Source organism: Alligator mississippiensis, chromosome 13, assembly GCF_030867095.1.
Source record: "Alligator mississippiensis isolate rAllMis1 chromosome 13, rAllMis1, whole genome shotgun sequence".
NCBI lineage: Eukaryota > Metazoa > Chordata > Crocodylia > Alligatoridae > Alligator > Alligator mississippiensis.
Window position 1 is genome coordinate 7,070,845 of NC_081836.1, and position 19,274 is coordinate 7,090,118.

The 19,274-nt window shown below is 40.6% G+C and overlaps 1 protein-coding gene across 6 annotated transcripts in view; it reads right to left on the minus strand.

Moving 5' to 3' along the window:
- Nucleotides 1–19,274, minus strand: part of VPS13D (vacuolar protein sorting 13 homolog D) — a 189,632-nt gene that overhangs the window by 49,248 nt on the left and 121,110 nt on the right. For all 6 annotated transcript variants that reach the window (XM_019476110.2, XM_059716348.1, XM_059716349.1 and 3 more), the window contains one exon: nucleotides 1,042–1,174. In XM_019476110.2, coding sequence (XP_019331655.1) covers nucleotides 1,042–1,174 — 133 coding nt within the window. The remainder of the gene's footprint in view (nucleotides 1–1,041; nucleotides 1,175–19,274) is intronic.

Genomic DNA, 19,274 nt, shown 5'->3' on the forward strand with positions numbered 1-19,274 from the left:
AATCCCCTCCCTACCCCTGCTGCACCATGCAGCCCAGGCTCACCCTCAGCTCCCTGCACTGTCCAACTGCCCCATCAGCAGGGGCACAATAGCTGAAGCAATAGGGAGAATGGCAGCTGGGCAGGAGCCCAGGGGATGTATAGCAACCCCTCCCCTAACTTAACCAGCCCTGCTTTCAAATGTCAATGCAATCTTTTTACTGACCGTATCCACTATTGCGAAGATTATTTCAGTGTTATTTTTATTATTTGGAATTAAATCGCACCCTGTGCAGAAAACGTTTGAGACGGTTAACAAATGCCCTGTAGTTTTCCATTTGTAAAAGTACACACGTTTTTGATAATCAGAAAAGGAACACTCATGTTTATGACACTGAAATTTTGACTACACTCAAATTTGCAACAACTTAATTACCGATGCGACTTGAAACAAATGGAACCAAACTGATGTAAAGCCGCATAAATACTCAATAAATTTAAACTTGGCTGGGATTGGCTCAGTTAAATTCAGTAGAGAATTAATTTAAAGCTAAACTGACATAAGACTTGAATCAAATTAAATGTCCATGTTGTCTTTTGCAATTGGTTTTTGGGTCTATTAAAAGTTTAAGTAGAGCAAGTCTATGGGCTTAATTCTGCAAGGAAAATAAGGTCCATGGGACTTGCAGGTGAGCAGCAACAGCTTACATCAAAACAATTCATTCTTTTTTTTTTTTTTTTACCACTAGTTGAGAATTTTATTACACTCTTGGTACAGACCAATAGTATGTAAGGATGTTTATGAATCTACATGGACACTGTAGTTTTGGCTGATATTCTTCCTTAATTTTAGTGTTGGTGCACAAAACCAAACTTAAAATTAAAATCCCAATCACACTAAAAGGAAAGCCAGCAATTTCTCCGTTCCCTCAAGCTACAAATAACTGACTAGAAGAGTAGTTCACACTGTACCGCATTGCCTTTCTGAATACCATTGCTTTGTGATGGCAGTAAACAAGGTAGCTGAAATGGCAATACTCTGCTCTATATATTCATAACTTACCATGAGCAAGTCCCTGTATTCCAGCCACAAGATGTTCTCCGCTAGTTGCAGCATGATATCGAATGTACTCTCGTTCAGTTTGATGTCTGTTATCCATTGTTTTTCCCAATCCATCCGATAAAGTCCCAGCAAACTAGAAGAGGGGGGGAAAAAAAGGAAGCTTTTTTAAGATACAATTTCTATTGAAAAACATGTTGTGTTTATACTATTCTCAATTTTACTGTCTTAAATGCAGTAGTTCTTAGAAGTTCAAAACTTGATCAGTTCCTGCCTTCTTACATGGCAGCACGGAAAGAGTCTTCTTCTTTGTTTGAAGGAGTGCTTTGATTACCATAGCTTATATTCATTACAGCTTTTCTCACATTAGTGTCTTCCCAAAGACTTCTACACTTGCATTCTCACTATCATCTGTGTAGACATAGCTGTAGCTTTCACCTGTTCTCTTACCGAAATTAATATCAAAGCTTTATTCACTTCAACAAGAGCAAAATTACAGTCGCTGCATTTACAACTGGATCACTACTTCAAATATTACCAATAAGAAAATACCTTTTGATTTAGGGGGTTAGGTTGTAGCCGTGCTGGTCTAAGGACATAGGCAGACAAGGTTCCTTGGGTGAATTTGATAGCTTTTATTAGACCAACCCAAATAGTTGGAGAATATTTATTAAGCAAGCTTTCGGGCTCAAAAACCCTTCGTCAGGCTAAGGAAGTTTCAGCAGTTGGTGTGCGCTCTTCCATCCATCCAGGAAGAGCACACATCTTTTTGAACCCGAAAGCTTGCTTAATAACTATTCTCCAACTATTTGGGTTGGTCTAATAAAAGATATCAAATTCACCCAAGGAACCTTGTCTGCCTTTTGATTTAGGAAACTTGAACTTACAATATTGATGCATTAGAGAGTAGCTTTTTATACACAAAAGGAAATGGTTACATTTTGGTGCTTAGTTAGTAACCAATTATTCTGACCTGCATTTTTCAGAAGAGCTCAGCTCTCATAAGGTTGGATTTTAGACTGGGGACAGAGTTCTGAGGGAGGAAACCAGCCATAACGATCATGATGGGAGCTATGAAACTTTTTAAAATATGGTTCTTATTTAGGCGACTAAAGCTGAGCAACGCCTTCTTGAAAACCTAACTCCGTTTGACATGCTTTGAAAATGCGATCTTTATTTGGGATTATAATGTGTCCTGACACTGCAACAGTTAACAAAATATAATGTGTCAACATTTGCATAATATATAACTTGTACGTTATGTAGCATGGATCTTATTGGACCAATTCTCTGGTTGGGACAGATTTAGACAAGTTTTCAGGTGCCTGGTTTTTTCTCGGACCAAAGAATGGTGCCTTGTACCCCAAAACCTGTCCAACTCTCACCCAACTATGCAGTTGATCTAATAAACGATACCACCCACAAAAATCCTCATCTCTTGCATATTCCCTGGACAATTACAGCTACCAACAGCACTCTAAACACTACTACAATATGTAACTATTTTTTAAAATGTTCCTCAATTTAAAAAAAAAAAATAAAAAATCAGTAATCTTTTCAAGTAGGCAGTAAAATTATTTGGTCCACTTAGTTCAACCAAAAGTAGTAAATGAAGTCTGTTTTATATATATCAAGCTGAACAGCTTAGTATATTAAGCAAATTCCTTGTGTTGCCTTGTGTTTTGATGGACAGTACATGGTTGGAATGCATTCTGGAAACACAAAGTTACTGTTTCTTGACACAAATCATGACCTGATCTTTGAACAAGCACTCTCACCATAAATGCTTTATCATCAGATAAGGACTAAGAATTAACATTTAACCTGTGTTTTGTTGTTATGCAAGTTGAAAATGTCCTGGGGTGCTGGCTAATAGCAAGCCACGTACATGCCTGACCGAAATAAATGCAAGGTACTAATATAATTAACTTTCCTGTGCAAAATCCATCAAAATAAATAGCTAAGTGCCAATGACCCAAGCGTAACCTTTCAAAAAACTCACAAGAATGTTATTTAGACACAAAGCTATCCTTCCACAGGGATATGTGAAAAGCTTTAAGGCAAATAAGCCTGTCACAAGACTCAGAAATATGTCTGTACTGTTGTACTTTACATTTTGTAGCGAGTTAAGAGGTTGTATCTCAAAACACTGCGGCAATATAACTTGAAAGTGGCTCTGTTTTGAAAAACGGCTGTTGGTGAAGCAGTGTCATGTTTATGGTAGCATGTGGGATGATCCACTGGCAGATGGCTGTACTGACGGGATCCATATGCACTGCAGCACAGAAGAAAGATGTGAACTCATCTAAAGGAAATCTTAACGAACATCTGAGCAACACCACTGCAACGTTATTGCCGTTGTGTCAAATAAAGACCGCTTATAACGCAAGTGAAGGATTAAGACATTTACAAATAAAAGACTTGCATTAAGCCATTTGGGTTCAAGCAGGAGTCACGCGAACATGACTCAATTCAGTTATCATAAAATAAAGACTATTCCCTGTGACCCACAGGGGACAGGGCAAGGAGAAATGGCCTTAAATTGCAATCGTGGAAATTTAGGTTGGATTTTAGGAAGAACTTCCTCACTATGAGGGTGGTTAAGCACTGGAAGAGGCATATTTTTAAGAGCTAGTGAGATGCACCTGACTGGGACGGTTTAGTACAGTCATCCACCCTGGCAATCTTCAAAAAGCATCTTGACGCCCATCTTGCTGGGGTTTTTCCTGCCCAAGTGCAGGGGGGCTGGACCCGATGATCTCTAAGGTCCCTTCCAGCTCCTAACAACTATGAATCTATGCTACCTTGAGCCAGGAACTGGACTAGATGATCTTCCAAGGTCCCTTCCAACCCTACCATTCTGTGATTCGATGACCACCAGCTAAAGAAAAGGGGATTTGCCTTTTAGTGCTCTATTAATTTTTTAGCCACTTTCATAAGATTACATAATGTTAAACTAGACAGGGGGGTGGGGGAGAAAGGTCCTAAAACCCTACCTCTAATTGGGAATCGATACTGGTAGTGAAAAGGATGACCGGTAGGATTTTCCTCTGTTACTGAAGAAGACAATAATAGCTGGAAGCAAAAAATAGTCCCATCTTTTGTCATCGGCATCTCCCTCTGATAGTTCTGACATGCTCATGCTCTCCCTTCTCCTAACAGGCAGCTACTACTTCGATAGATAAGATGGTCCTTCTGGTCATTTCTGGTATTAGTTGAGGTAGAAACCGGGAAGTGCCGAGAAAAGCATACCAGAAAAATCTAGGTGTTCAGAAAATAAGCCAATAACCTTCCCTGCTCACTCTGTCACTATTTCCTAATTCACCATCTTTTCAAATGGCTTCTCAGTAAGATGCTGAGGGAAAGATCACAAAAATGTGCCTCGTTAGGGAGAGACAAAAGGTCCTAAAATTTTTTCTTGAATAGTTTAAATTTGTCAGTCCTGTACGTGACATGAACGGCGCTTTGACAGCATAATAGCTTTGAACTCCCTCCTTGATGGTCCTTTCACCAGCATTTATTTAATGGAAATTGTCTTCAATATTGTTCCTTTATGTTATAACTCAGATAAATTGCACCTTGCTATATCCTAAGACACAGAAAACTGATGTCAAGCAGAAGTGTGTACAGATTAGAAACCACAGTTTTACATAATCGTTCATTTATAAAACCAGGGCCCAATCCTGCAACTCTTTACAACTAGCCTCATCCTTACAAGAATGAACTCAGTAGGATATATTTATGTTAAAGCCTTCAGGATCGAACCCTTGCACCCCTGCACATTGAGATGCAAACAAAATCCTTATCTAGATTAACATTTTCATCCTGTAACAAGACCATTTATTATAGCAGGGTTTTTCAGTGGAACGTGGTCTACGATAAAAAGGAAATCTTGCCTGTTTAGCAGAGGGGGGAATGTATGGTAATACTAAAATCATACGCTGATGACACAAAAACATAGTTGAAAAAAGGCTGATTCTTTTCCTTAAAGCGTTCTGGTCAGCAGTCGCACCCCACCGGTAATAAATTCCATATAGTCTTCTCTCCTACTTTGGTAATTAAGTTGTGGGTATCCTTTGATTCAATATAAAAAGTGATCAAAGATTATGTCATTACTTTGCAACTTCTGGTTTAAGGACAGCTGGAATGTGGCCTGTGGTCCTGGTTGTAACAAACTCTGAACAAAAAGAAAAAATAGCTATATCGTGTGCTGATGAAATGATCCATTTTCCGTTCCTTTCATCCGAACTGCTTTTAGAAGCTGTTCAGGTTGTTGCCAGCTGCATCACTACTGGGCTTGGCTGCCCCTTTCCTGCTTAGAAATGCAAACTATTCAAAGCAGCTCCCATTATCTGAGCAAAGAGGTTTTAACCATATGAATAAAAATGAAATCCCATGACTGGTCTTGTGACTTAACCACTCTGACACAAAACAGAAAAACGAGCATTGGCTGAATGACTTCTGACCCCTTTCTGAACTTAATACAGTTATTTTAATTAGCCAAGAAATACAAATTCAGCGGAAACTGTTCCATAATTTGTTCTCTCTAAAGTGTAATCGTTTGGTTTAAAGGGATTAGAGGAGTTGATATAAAGGTTAAAGGCTCACACACAAAGTGTGTACATAGGTGGGAGAAGGATTTTCTGCAAATTCTGCCTACACTAAAAACTGTCAGGCTTCGATACGGTTTTCAAGTATTGATCTTGAAGATCACATCAGTGTGGTGATGTGTGGTGTGGTGTGGTGCCAGCCAATTACAACTGGGCAATTAGTGTTATCATTATTATTATTGTTACTATTAATGATTAAGCTTTCACAACAGCTCTCTGAGGATTTGTGCCCTGCTTGGCCAGCAGAAGCACATCCATTTTTTTCTGTGTATAAATTGGGATTGGTTGTTCTTTCTTCTGCTTTTGCTCCTTCCGTGAAAGAGAGAATAACATCTGCATTAGTCAATAGCAAGTCCTGCTTTAATGTTTAGATATGAGAACTACCTTCCTAGCAAAGCTGTAAGAAGAAAAAAAAATTAGAAGTGCACAGGTTAAAAGTTCATCTTGTCATCACATGGCAATTTAAATGCTCTCGCCATGAAGATACAAGAGAAACAAGGTTAAATAGGGACAGTTCTGTTTGTGTGCTGTTGAAAATAGCACCAAGTTCCAACTTTATAAAGAATTTAGGGATTTTAATGAACGGAGAAATCAAATGTTTCCCTGTTGTCTTGCCTCTGGAGACACCATCCAAAAATTTTAACTGAAAAACACTAAGTTTTGTGTTGAATCCTTTTGGGGAAGGGAAAAAAAAGCAGAGAACTGTTGCTTTACAATGTATTCCATTTAAGTACATAGCCTTGGGATGGATAAAAGTCTGTGCACTTACCCAGAGTATGCAAATATCTGATCTTAATGGAAATAGTGCTCCTTAAATACACAAAGCCCTGTTGGTGCAATGGTATTAGCACATCTGAAGCTGACTTGCCACCCTCATTTTCAAGTTTTGGGGCTGCTAATACCATAGGGCTGAAAGCAGCTCTGCCACTACTGTGGTATCAGTAGCCTTGAAACTAGCTCCTATAATTTTTGTGGCTTCTAGTAGGAAGCAGCTCCTTCCCCTTTTTTTTTTTCTTTCTGGTGTAGTTAAATGGAGTAAAAGTAGTGAGATACAGCTCCAGCTGGGTTGTAGTTTGCTTGTACAGCAGTTAATTACAAAGTACAGCGTGGGTTTCAAAGATGCTAGTCTCTGAAATGGTTCATGCACTTAACTAATACACAGGTACTAGGAAGTCTGCTATAATACAAGGAAATGTAATGCAACCAAAAAACTGGAATGAGCATTATGTTAAGCAAACTCTGAAGATGTTACACATGGAAGTGGAGTATGCTGTATAGCACAAATACAAGATGCAAGTCAAACTTGAACAAGCTAAAGGAACACAAAAAGTTACTAAGGGAAATACAGAAAGTGGGCATCTCTTCTAAACAGTGGAAAAATAGATAGTTATTGATCACCAAACACAACAAAATGCCATCTAAGTTGTTATATTATATTCCTTAGCATGGGAAGCCACCAAAGCCTGTTAAAATGTAATAGGTGCATGAAGAAATCAAGTGGTTTGAAAGGTTAGAAGCAAAACTGAAACGCTATTTTAAAATGCAGAATATTTGTTCATTAACAATGGTATCCATTAGAGATGTAAATATTGTTTTAAAAAATACCTGTTTAAGCTTCTCTAATTATATTGGTTAAACGGTCCTGTGGTAGAGGGGCAGGGCAGCATGGGGAGCCGGGGCTGAGGATGCGGGATCGTGGCGAATTCTGCCGCCAGCCAGGACTGAAGCCCGTGGTCACAACAGGCTCCACGCGGCGAGCATGTGGGAGCGGGAAGGCAGCAGCACCAGCACCAGCAGCATGGGGTGGTGGGGTCTGACGGGGGTCCCTGCCCTGGTGCTGCCTGCTGTCAGTGGAGCAGCTCTGGCCAGGGCTGCCCGAAAGGTGTTGTGGATCTGGGCTGCAGCAGGGAGGTAACTAGCAGCTACCTAGGGAAACGGAGCATCCACATGTGGCTCGAGTGCCCTCTGCTAGGAGCCGCAGCCCTGGAGCAAGCGTACAGGTAGATGCCTTTGACACGATCCTGCATGGCACATCCATCTGCCATGTGCTCCCAGGCTGGAAGACCTGCCATGGGTTTTTGCTGAGCAGCAGCTGCTGGAGCATGGGGAGGGAGTGAATAAGGGGTCAGGTGGGTGGGAGGGAAGCACTGCCCGTGGTTCTGGGCACCCACAGGCTGGAGGCACTGCCTGGGTGTGGCATGGCATGGCTCTCTTGGCAAGCAGGCTCTGCCGTGGGGGCACCTGGCTCTGTGCCGACCACTCCTACGGCACCCGATGGCAGCCCTGCTGCTGCACGCGCTCTTATTTAAGCCCTGCGGGCCCCACTGTGCAACTTTGCCCGGGTAGCCACTAGTTAGCTTGCTGCTGCTGCAGCCCCATGATCCTGCAGCCGCATGATGCTGCAGCCTGGATCCGTGCCCCTGCTGGAGCGGCTCCCCCAACAGCGGGCAGCACTGAGCCAAGAGGTACACGCAAAACCGTTTAAATGCAATTACCATTTAACCTTTTATATCCCTAGTATCCATCTTTTCACATCCAACTTGAGCCTTTTCTAAGTGCTCCTTTATAACCTTTTTTAGTCATAAAGTGACAGGCCTACTTTGTGGTTTGGAATAAGAAATACCATCCACAGGTAATAACAGGATGGAGTACTATCAGCGCAGCTATGTCCCACTAGCTTCATCCTTCTCTAGTTTAGAAAAAAGGACAAGAATACCATAAGCATTGCAAACCACTTTACATAGGTAAGGGGTGTAGTACCAAATCTACATTGTATAAAGCGATGATACTATTCTGGGGCGAAGTGGGGAGAAAGAAATGACAGGGAGTGAAAAGATACAATTGACTGGGGTGCAGCAAGTACAAACAACCCTAGCGAAGAGGAGAAACCAGAGAACTTCACTCCTTAAACCTGATGAACAATTACCTGAAAATGATCTTAAAAGTAATAGTGTTCTTAACAGGGGTGAATTGAAATAGATTTTATAGTGAAGACAATGCATTTTTTGAACTTGCAGTTCATTACAGGTAAGTCTAAAGTACTAACTAAGCCATCAGAGTAGGTTATCGCAGGGTCTGAGAAAGGTGTGCTCTTAAACCAAGCCCTGTCTCTCAAAGATGCGGTGCAAATATGGCATAACATGAAATAAAGGTCAGGAGAGCAGGTACACATAATCCCTTCCTCCACCTCTCCAACAAACCCCAGAAATCCCCAGATCCTGAACGGTTTAATCCTAGATTAAGCAGGGTTATGCCTGTGCCAGCAAAACAACCACTTTATCCTCCAGCCTTGTACACCAGCACAAAAACGTCACCCCAAAAAGCAACACGGTTCATGTATTACCCAAAACATTTCTAGAACAGTCTGTAAATTGTTTCAGGATTGGGGAATTTTTTTTTCTTGCTGAGCAGGCATTAACTCACAGGAAACGCAGCTCTGCTCATGCCTGGCTTAAGAAGAGGCTTGTACACTCAAAACAAGTCCACACAATAAGAAAAAGAACATTTGCAGAGTTTCAGGGCATCTTGCTTTTGCTGCTTTCCCCTTTGAAAAGAGAAGTATCTGGCCTTTCCGTTGTGAAATAACAATTGATGGCTTATTGCATCATTAATCTAGCCACACAAAGAATGGCCTCCAGCTACACAATTAGTGTCACCCCCTCCCTTGTTTTCGGCAGGGAAGTGAGGTGTTAACTTCAAAGCCCCTTAGAACTATTTAAATGCTAACATCGCTAAGCACAGCTAATTAAGGAACCCCCACCCCCAAATCAAGGCACTTTCGAAAACAAAAATTCATCTCTACCACCTGTCTAATGTTCAGGCTTTCTGCATAAATCTTATCAAAGGTATTGGTTACTTTGGTCTGTGGCCCTTGGGGTGTTTCTCTTCTCTTTTCTTTTTTGCATTTTCTCAACTGCTCTTCTACTACAGTCAAAGACACCTTCAGTTCCAGGCACATGCCTTCTTCACAGGCAGTACCAAATTAAAAAAAAAACAAACAAATTAAGGACATTTTTTTATGTTCCAAGCCAAATCAGCCAAATCAATTCCAAATCCGTGAGTCATTCGAGAACCAAATGTGGCCCTACTAGCAGCAAACATCCTCCACCCCTGCCTGGGGCTTCCAAATCCTTTGGTGGGCATCCTACGTGCAGGCCCAGGCCTGTGGTTCGGATGCCCCCGAGTTTGGCTTGTCCTTGGCCAGAAGGCCACAGGAGCAAGCTAGAGAGGTGTCTCTCCACTTCCATAAAGTCAGCGAGTAGCTGAGATCTTCCCACTGGAAGCGGGCCAGGAAGCTATTGTAAGAAGTCCTGTCCACAAGCAGACAAGGGTGCAACCCTCCACTACACAGTGTCATTTTAATTGCATTACTTTAGAGAGGGGCTACCATCGGGGTCATGGTATTTCCCCTGCCAGATAAGTACCAAGCAGTACCAAAAAACTGCTATGTTGTGATCTTGAATAAGATAGCTTGCACCTTGCCACTGGAGACTGAGGGTATAAAACAGGCGCTGCTTTCTCCCAGGAGAAAGGCTTTTGACCAGGAATCCTACAAAAGTAGGGGTCCGTTGTCCCACTTTCAATATCTGGGATCTATGCAAGATAAAACGCACTTCTTCCTCAGGACAGTTCTGTGGAAATCTGTAAGTTAAATGTGGATCATTCAAATTAACCGCCAATCATTCCAGGGACAATAGACAAAAGGGAAACCAAAAAGCCCAGTTAGAAAACCACCGCATTATGTAGTACAAAATTCCATCAAGTTATTCTTTATTATTGTCCAAATGTATTTTAAACTATTCCACAAAAATAAGAACAATATTACTTTGTTGCTTTTGTAAGAATACTAAAGAAGACTAATAAAAAAATTAAAAAAAACCCTGAAGAGCATTCTTTAAGTCCTCTGTTTAGATTAAAGATCCATATCCATTAAAAGTGTTTTTCACTTTTTTCATTAAATACAGTAAAGACCAGGGCAAATAGAAGGTACTCTGGGTAACTTCATATAATTTAACCCTTTTATTATAATGAGATGGTTCAGACCAGTCTCTAACAGTGATTAATGCAATGCTTTATGTAAAGCATTTCAATTAATGTATATCAATATATTAAGGTTACTTGGCTTGTAGAAATACCTTGATGAAAAGCAAACGTAATCAGAACTCTTGGGGAGTGATATCTTGTATTAGACCAACTAGGTAACTGCAAAAAAATGTCCTTATTTGCAAGCTGTCAGGCACACTTGCCCTTCCTCAGGCAGTGCCCAACAGCTTGCAAATAAAGAATTTTTTTTGCCACTATCTAGTTGGTCTAATAAAGGATATCATATCCCCAGGATATGATATCCTTTATTACTTTTGCCTGCACACTAACACGGCTACAACCTGTATCCTTCACAAAAAACACACACGCTGCTTCTTCTCATTAACCAAATAAGTTTCCGGATATAGGAAAATCAATAGTTTTGTTAAAGATGCTATCCTTATTTAACTTAGACGATGAAATATAAAGAAGCATCCTTGGTTGTTTCACTGTGTTGATGTATTGTCGAAGCCTAAAAAGTACTGCTCAATCTCATTTAATGTAATGCCACTGAAGCTAACTGCACTACAACGTGCACTGAGGATGGATTGTTAATAGTCGACAAAAGCTAGGAAATCACGGTTAATAATGGCAATCTGTCCTCAACTTGATGTGTTGTGCTAACCTACTGCAAGTGCATGCACCACCACACAGAGTTAAGATGTGCACAGTGTGCAAGACTAATGGAGTGAGTTAGAGAGGTATCGTCAATCCTTTATTTTACATTTCCTTGCTGTTGTCAAAGTGTTGCAGGGTTGATGCTGAAAAACAATTTTGTGATTCTTGTTAAATCACTAAGAAAACCTCTTATGGAAATGGTAACAATCACTTATGCAGCAGAACAACCTTTTAATTGGTTAAATGCATATTTAGCGTGCTTTAAAAAATGTGTTACATTATTAGAGAGTGCAAAATACCAAATTTACTCAAATCCAAGAGTTTTCTCCCCTCCATGAGAAAAAAAAGCCCTTGCTTTGTCTTGGCAGGAAGTTTCTGTGGCTGCTGACAATTCTCCAATAATTAGCTTGCATGCATGGAAAGTTATACAAAAAATAAAATTTCGATGGCTAGAATCTCATTAGTGGGGATAGTCTTACATTCAAAGCTGTCCTGGATTTGGGTAAACATATTCAGGCAATTGTAAGACACAGACATTACTCGGTGAAAGGCATCAAGCCATTTTCTGACTTATAAAATGACATTTGTCAACTTTGTATAACCCTGGAAGTGAATAATGAAAATATCTGAGGTCTTTGACAAGTTATGTACGTATGCTGAGACAGTTATTTCTAAAAGTAAAAACTTTAACTATTTAAAGCTTTACTCGAAGCCCTCGAAGCGGCAAAACAACATCACTTGTCTTTGGTTCGTTTTAGAAAAAAAATGTAGCTCTTGTACAGTTCAAGCATGAGAGTTTCCAAAATGATACGTTATATATGGGTGCGTATATTATGCCCTCTTACGATTTTCTTTAATGCATCTTAAATCTTATGCAGGCTGGTTTTTTTAAATGTGGTTCCAGACAGAGAAAACATGCGAGAATGTTAAAGGCAACAACAACGTGTGTGTAACCAGCTTACAAAACGCCAAAGAGGGATTAAATATTAAAGAGAGCGGCAGAACAACACATTACCTAATGCTACTTTTGACAGATGCCGAGCGCACGACGGCACCATATATAAAACGCAACATAAACCGTCTCCTCTTTGACACAAGTTACTGATCGCACCCAGGACACAAAGAATCCAGCGGCTTTTACCACTGAAGTGAACACAATACCTTATCGGAGTTTGCCGAGATGCCTTCCCCACCCTCGCTTATGTCATGCAACTAAAGTAAAGGGCCTTTAATTAGCTCACATCCCATCGTTAACTAAGCTTCGTAATGCGTTCTGACAATGGCATGTTGGCCGGGTAATCTGCGAAGTCCCCTGATGAGTTGTCTGTATGGATGCCTGATTAGCTGGGTATCCCAGGGGAGCTCCCACTGTTTTTATCTCTGCAGATGCCTGATGAGTTGGGTAGCTTCCCCCGAGGACCTCCTGTGAAGCTGCCCCAGCAGGTGCCCATTGGCAATAGTTTTGTGTTACAGGCCTGAATGAGTGATCCCTGCAGGAACTGCCGGCTGTTTTCACATACACAGGAGGCAGTCAAAAGTCCGCAGCATGAACTTGGAATGACCCCAATTGCAGAGTCACTGGCGGGTTCATCTGGAGGGCAGCTACGCTTTATTAAACTAATACTCTTAACAGATAACTTTCAGAAAGGAGAAAAAAAAAAAGTATTAACTCTTTCAATTCTTTTTTTTTTTTTTTTTTAACATAGCGCGACAGCTTTCACTATAAACCCTGGAATACTTTAAAAACGGATTTTCTGGCTTTTCCGAATTAACACGCGAGCAAAGCGGTGCTCGTACGGAGCTTGGTCAGCTTGCAAGTCCGTTTCCCAAAAGGACGGCGAGCGATGTTAATATCTTTGATGTGCAGAACAGTTGTAGTTCATTTTCGCCCGTTATGTCGTTCGTTTACATTCTGCGTTTCCTTCTGCTTGGACAATGACAATAGGCCGGTCAGTTTCGCATCCTGTTTCTAGTCAGTGCCCGTCCCGTCCCTGGCACCTGATCACCAAGCGCAAGTCCAAATTTATTTTTCTGGGGGGTGGTAAATGTCTGAGAAGGTTTTTAGTGCTTCATATTTTAAAATGACCCCCTAAATGTTGGACAAAAGTTTCCTGGCAACACCTTTTGTGCCTGTGAAAAGAGCCAGCATTTCCTTCCAGGATCACTTATATAGCCCTATAAAATATACATATAGCCATTAGGCAGCAACTGCTGATGTTACTTCAAAGGAAGACCAGGGGGAAGCTGCCCAACACATCAGATATCTGTGGAGGTAAAAACAGGTGGGGTTTTCCTCCTGCGATAACCAGCTAAACAAACAAAAAAGGAAGATATTTATTGTATATCTATTTTACACTTTCCACAAAGCTCTGTATATGTTTTGTGTTCACGTGTCCATTTGGAAGGCTGTTCAGGCTACGATACGACAAATCTCAACTAACAAACAAATTCATCCTTTCCAAGCCTAAGAAGCAAGTACCTATGGATTACCAAATCACTGTTTGCTGAAAGGGGCATCAGCAGTGAACACAAAACATCAATCACATTTCAGGGGGAAATTTCTTTTTATCTGTTATTGTTAAAGATTAGCAGAGCCGAAAGTTATTAAAGGAAAATATTTTTTTTCCTGCTATTTCTATTTGGGGTTTTTTTCCACATCCGACAGCACATTGTTTTTATTTACTTCTTTATTACTGTTTCCTTTTTAACAATGAATTCCCCCCAGTTTGAGTCAGTCGCACAGCAAAACAGGAACAGAAAAAACAAAACAAAACAAGCACACGCACATTAAAAAAAATTAACTTATAAAAGCTCAAACCTGAGGCTCTAGAATCTGCAAAGTCTTACCTTGTCAACTTGCAGCGCACGCTGCTCGAGAAAACAATTCGCTTTTAATATTCAAGGCATAGCTAAGTTTTTCATTGTTTAGTGGTTGCTGGAACTCAAATCTTTTGCCTACTATAATACTACTAGGAAAAAGTTGCTGAAGACAGCTTGCTTCTCAGTGCGTACTTCTAGGAGTGACACCTACTCCACATCAAACGGTTCTTGCAACTGAAGCCATCACAAGCCCATCATTTGGACTCACAGACTGGAGAGAACATCACACATCATTTTTCCTCTAAATATATATGCTGCAATTTAAAGAAAATTATACAAACTACGGGGTCTTTCTAAAGAAAGTCTGAATTTAGTTTCAAATGTAATGGCACCCTCCCATCAGCTACAAGTGTGGGCACAACAAAAGTCAGGGGTTTTTATCTAGTTTCTTTTACAATGTGTTAGGAAAGGGGTGGGGGGAGGGAGGAACAGCAGGGTGGAGATGCATGTTATAGCCTAAATGAAATCAGAGATACACAAGCTTTCGTGAGCAACAGCTCACTTCATCAGATGTGCTTTTATAGCCTCCAATGAAATGAGTTCTTGCTCATGAAAGCGTATGCACCTGCTTCAGTTGGTTTATAAAGGCGAGTCTCTACCCTGCCTTCTGCCCGACTTTGGACTAACAGAGTCAGCTACCTCTCTCATCAGTCCAGAGGTTTATACACCAAATACCAATCTCAAGGTACACTGATCAGACACACCAAGGGTAAGAGGTGACAAATCTGAATGGCTTTTGATTGCCAACCCCTTAATCACTGTGTACAAACAAGATGTACAGCCTTATACATTACCCCAAAAGGTACTTCCTACAGAACCTCCTACTTGGGTTTCCAACCTCTTACTCTCCTAATTTCCTGAACAGCCTACGTATTTCTGTACAGACTCATCGCATGTTCATGCAGCATGCAAGTACTACCTTCTAGTATACATTACAGGCATCCTTCCATAGTGCTGAGGAGGACTAAGCCACCAGTTTTTTGTTTGATCACATTTGCAACGTGTCCCCACAGTAACTGTATTAACTTCTACCATTCCCCTCAACTCTAACTACTATTGGATGTCAGCTGAAAAAAAATGCAAATGTACTGCCACATCCCTTCACACTATAATGCAAATTCAAATAGCACTGGGCAACAAAGATCATCCTGATCAAGTTTCACAGAAACCATAAAAATACTTGTATAAAAAGGTCAAAGTCTGTTACTTTAAAAGGGCACAAATGAAATGGAAGGCTGTACAACCTACATGGTAAGCATACTGCAGGTAACAGCAGAAGCTTTCTAATCATCACTATGGTAAAACTTCATGATAAAATCTGAAAATAGAAAAAAGTCACTCGAGGTGAGTTGTTGAACCTTGGATTCCATAATCGGCTCTTTACTCTAAAGGACACCTCCCAACTTGCCCAACGAAAAGCTCTATGACTAAGGTTTCCAAAGAGGACATGATGTATTCCAGCCTTTTCTCCTTTCACCTAGTATGACCCTAAGACAATTGACAAGTGTACTTGGTCTTGATTAGATAGAGCACTCCCAACCCTGCCAAAACGCAGGGTTATAACAATACAATGAAATCATGCCACATTATCAGCTATCGCTCCAACTGGCTTCATGCATACTTCAAAAATAAAAATGGTAACAGTAGATGCTTCCTGCGGACATGTAAAGGTCCTTGATGTTTATCTGCACCATGGTAGATTGACTGTGGTAACCTCTCTGTACCTAACTCCTATTTACATCACTTCAATCTCCCTGAAATACCAGCTAAACTCTTCTTCCTCCCCAACACATGTTCACACTGCTCCCTTCACTAGTTCCTCACCACTTTCTATATCAAATTTAAATTTTTGATTTCCCTTCTTCCTAGCCCTGACACTACCAAGTCGTTTCTTGCCAGAGCTCAAGGCACTAGTGGGAGTCTGACAAGTCTGTACTCTTCATGTTGCTTTTATTTCCCTCTCCCACAAGTGCCTTTGACATCTCATGCCTGCAATGTCCTCTCAAAGCCTGTATTGCACACAGGTTTCTTTTGCAATTCCAAAACCCCAGCACTTTCCATGTCTATAACAATGACTTGTGCTGCCATGTCAACATTTGGAGGTAAGTCGGAACAGCTGGAATGATCATTATACATACTTCACGCAAAAATGCTGCTCTATCCTGATTTGCATCACTGCCTGCCTTTGTCATTTATAACAGCCTTCTTTGTACTGCCATGTCCTATAAAACTTGGCTTGTAAAATCCTCAAGAAAGTTTTTATCATCTCTGAAAAGCTCTTATGCGTCTAGTCTGAATACACTTTATATACATAAACTATAATGAATTAGGAACCAGCTTGCTGTATCTTTGGCTCATCCACATGGCTCACACAGTAGGGATACAAACCGCAGAACGTTTTCAAGCATCTACTCCAAAAAAGCTCCAACACAAAACGTGGGGTGGGGAGCGGGGCGGGACATGATAAAGATCAATAGCCCTGACTATACCAGCTGGGCAGAAAGTTTTCTTTTGCAACACCATCAGCCAAAATTCAGAGATCATCATCACAAGACCAACAGCACCGTTAACTAACTGCCAGCATTGCTCAAGCACAACAGAGCTAAGAAATATTAAAAGACGTGAGATCATTGGTTTTCCGCCATGAAAACCAAAGAAGAGAACAATAGATACTAAAAAAGGAAAAAAAAGAAGAGGAACTTATTTTCAACAGTGCAGATCTGTTCTTTCCAGCAAAGTAGAAATGTAACAATTTGAAAATGAAACAAAATCAAATAGTCAGTGAGAAAAAGTTGATGGATAAGAGAGATGTCTTAATAAATCAAAGAGGAGCCACAAGTTTGTCCAGTCTTAAGCTAATTAGTTCTGAAAAATATGCAGGAGTTTCTGTGCTGCAATACAAATATTATACAAAAAATGAAAATTGATCAATGAATAGATTCCTTCAGTGGCAATTTCAGAAAGTATCTTCAAGATATCACTTCTAATATACACAATTACAGGAAAATGGGTATTTGCAAATAGGTTTTCGGTAATCACCGTCAACAGCTCACACAACAAAACTTTCAGCTCCATTAATCTACTTCACAGTCACTGCATAAATAATACTCTGAATGCCACTAATCGTTAGGGCTGTGTGAAGCTTCGGTCCCCGATTTGATTCGGCACAGACTGAGCCCAATTCAGGGGCCAAATCTTCAAATCGAATCAGGAGACCCTTTAATCCCTCCAAATCGATTTGGAGAGATTCAGACAGACAGAGCTTTAAATGTTTTTTCTACATGCCTCAAGGTAGCAGGCGGCTCGCGAACACTGTGATGCTGGGACGGATGGAGCGTCCCACAGGAGCACAGGGGCTCCCCAGTACGCTCGGCAGCAGACCCAGAAGGGTACCAGAAGCACTTCCAGTCCACCTCCAGGTCCGCTGGGGAGCGCGCAGGGGGTATCCTCCCACACTCTTGTGAGATGCTCCATCTGCCCCAGCATCGCAGTGTTCACGAGCCACGCCTGGTACCTCGAGGTATGTAGAAAAAAAACATTTAAAGCTGTGTCTATGGCCGAATTGCTGAGTAAATCTTCAGCCGAATCAAATCGGGGACAGTGATCCAAATCAACGAATTGAATCACTGTCCCCAATTTGGGCCGAATCCAAATCGAATACGGCCTGTTTCGCACGCCCCTATTGATCATGTCCTGTTTATAAGTGGTTTGCACATGAAGCATCTATATTAGTTTATAAGTGCTTAATCAGACCTTTTTACTTTCCCTGGTTTTATATGAAAAACACCTCTCCACTTCTATCTGAGATTTTTCTTTTATTTTACTTCTTTTTATGAAAGCTGAGAAACCAAAGTCTAGTGCAAGAAGTATACCTAGGAAGAATCAAGCCAGTCACAAAATGTTTAAAAAAAAATAAAACGCCACCTCCCTCCAAAATGATCAAACCACATGAAAACTGAGCTTTTCTTCACAATAGGATTTTCCTTCACCTTGTTTGTGTTTATAGCTTTATTTGCATCCTTATCATCCTTTTACAAAAACTAACCTTCAATCTCCTTCTCATTCACATGCTTTTAGTATTATATTCCCAGTGTAACCAGAGTTTCCGCCCCCCACCCTGCTACAAAAAAAATACCACCATGCACTTCAGTTCTCATTTGTAGAAAGACAGGATTTCAGCTTTGTGCCATAAACAGTGTAAAGCCAAGCATTCAGGTTGCTTATAGAATACAGCAGGATTTACTACAAATTGTAACTGCACAGGAGTAACTCAGCTATAACTGCATTCCTATACATTAGGGCTGATTGTAGACAGCCTCTAATGTACCTTTTTTGCTTGACTAAATGAAGACACTAAGAACTAAAGCTTCTGGCCTTTCACCCCTGCAGGCCCAAATTCAATTCCTTCTTCAGCTCAAGATAAAGTTATGCATATGATCCTTCCAGCTCCTAAGTTTGCTCCGAGTACCATTTTCTCCTTAGGAGAAACAACAAATTTGAAAAACAGGGATACAGTAAGGCAAGACTTGTTTGAAGATAAGAAGGCTTTATGATATTGCTTCATTTCCGGTGAGTTTAGTAATGTTTCTTCAGAGTTTTCTTCCATCAAACAGTTCTGTGTATAAACTAGATATAGTTTTCCTAGTGTGCTCTTGAGGATTTGGGAAGGAAGGTAGAGTACCTTATATAAGGACCACAAATATTAAGAAGAGTGCTGGAATTGCATCTGAGCAGTTACAAAAGAGGGAGGGGGAATAAAATCACAATACAATGAAACTTAAAAAAAAAAAACCTGAACAATTTAGTCCTTTTGCACCAGGAATTGCAATCCATCAGCATATACTATCTATATCTATATATCTATCCATCTATCTATTCTTCATATATACAGGATAAATCCCTTCATTTCCTTCTATCCTTCAATTGCCAAGAAATATATGCATTTCCTGGCAAATGAAACCAAGACTTCCACTCAAAGCACAGAAGCAATGAAAGGGCTCTATCTGGGTGTTTAACTCAGAACACAATATTCTTTTTTGACTGAGA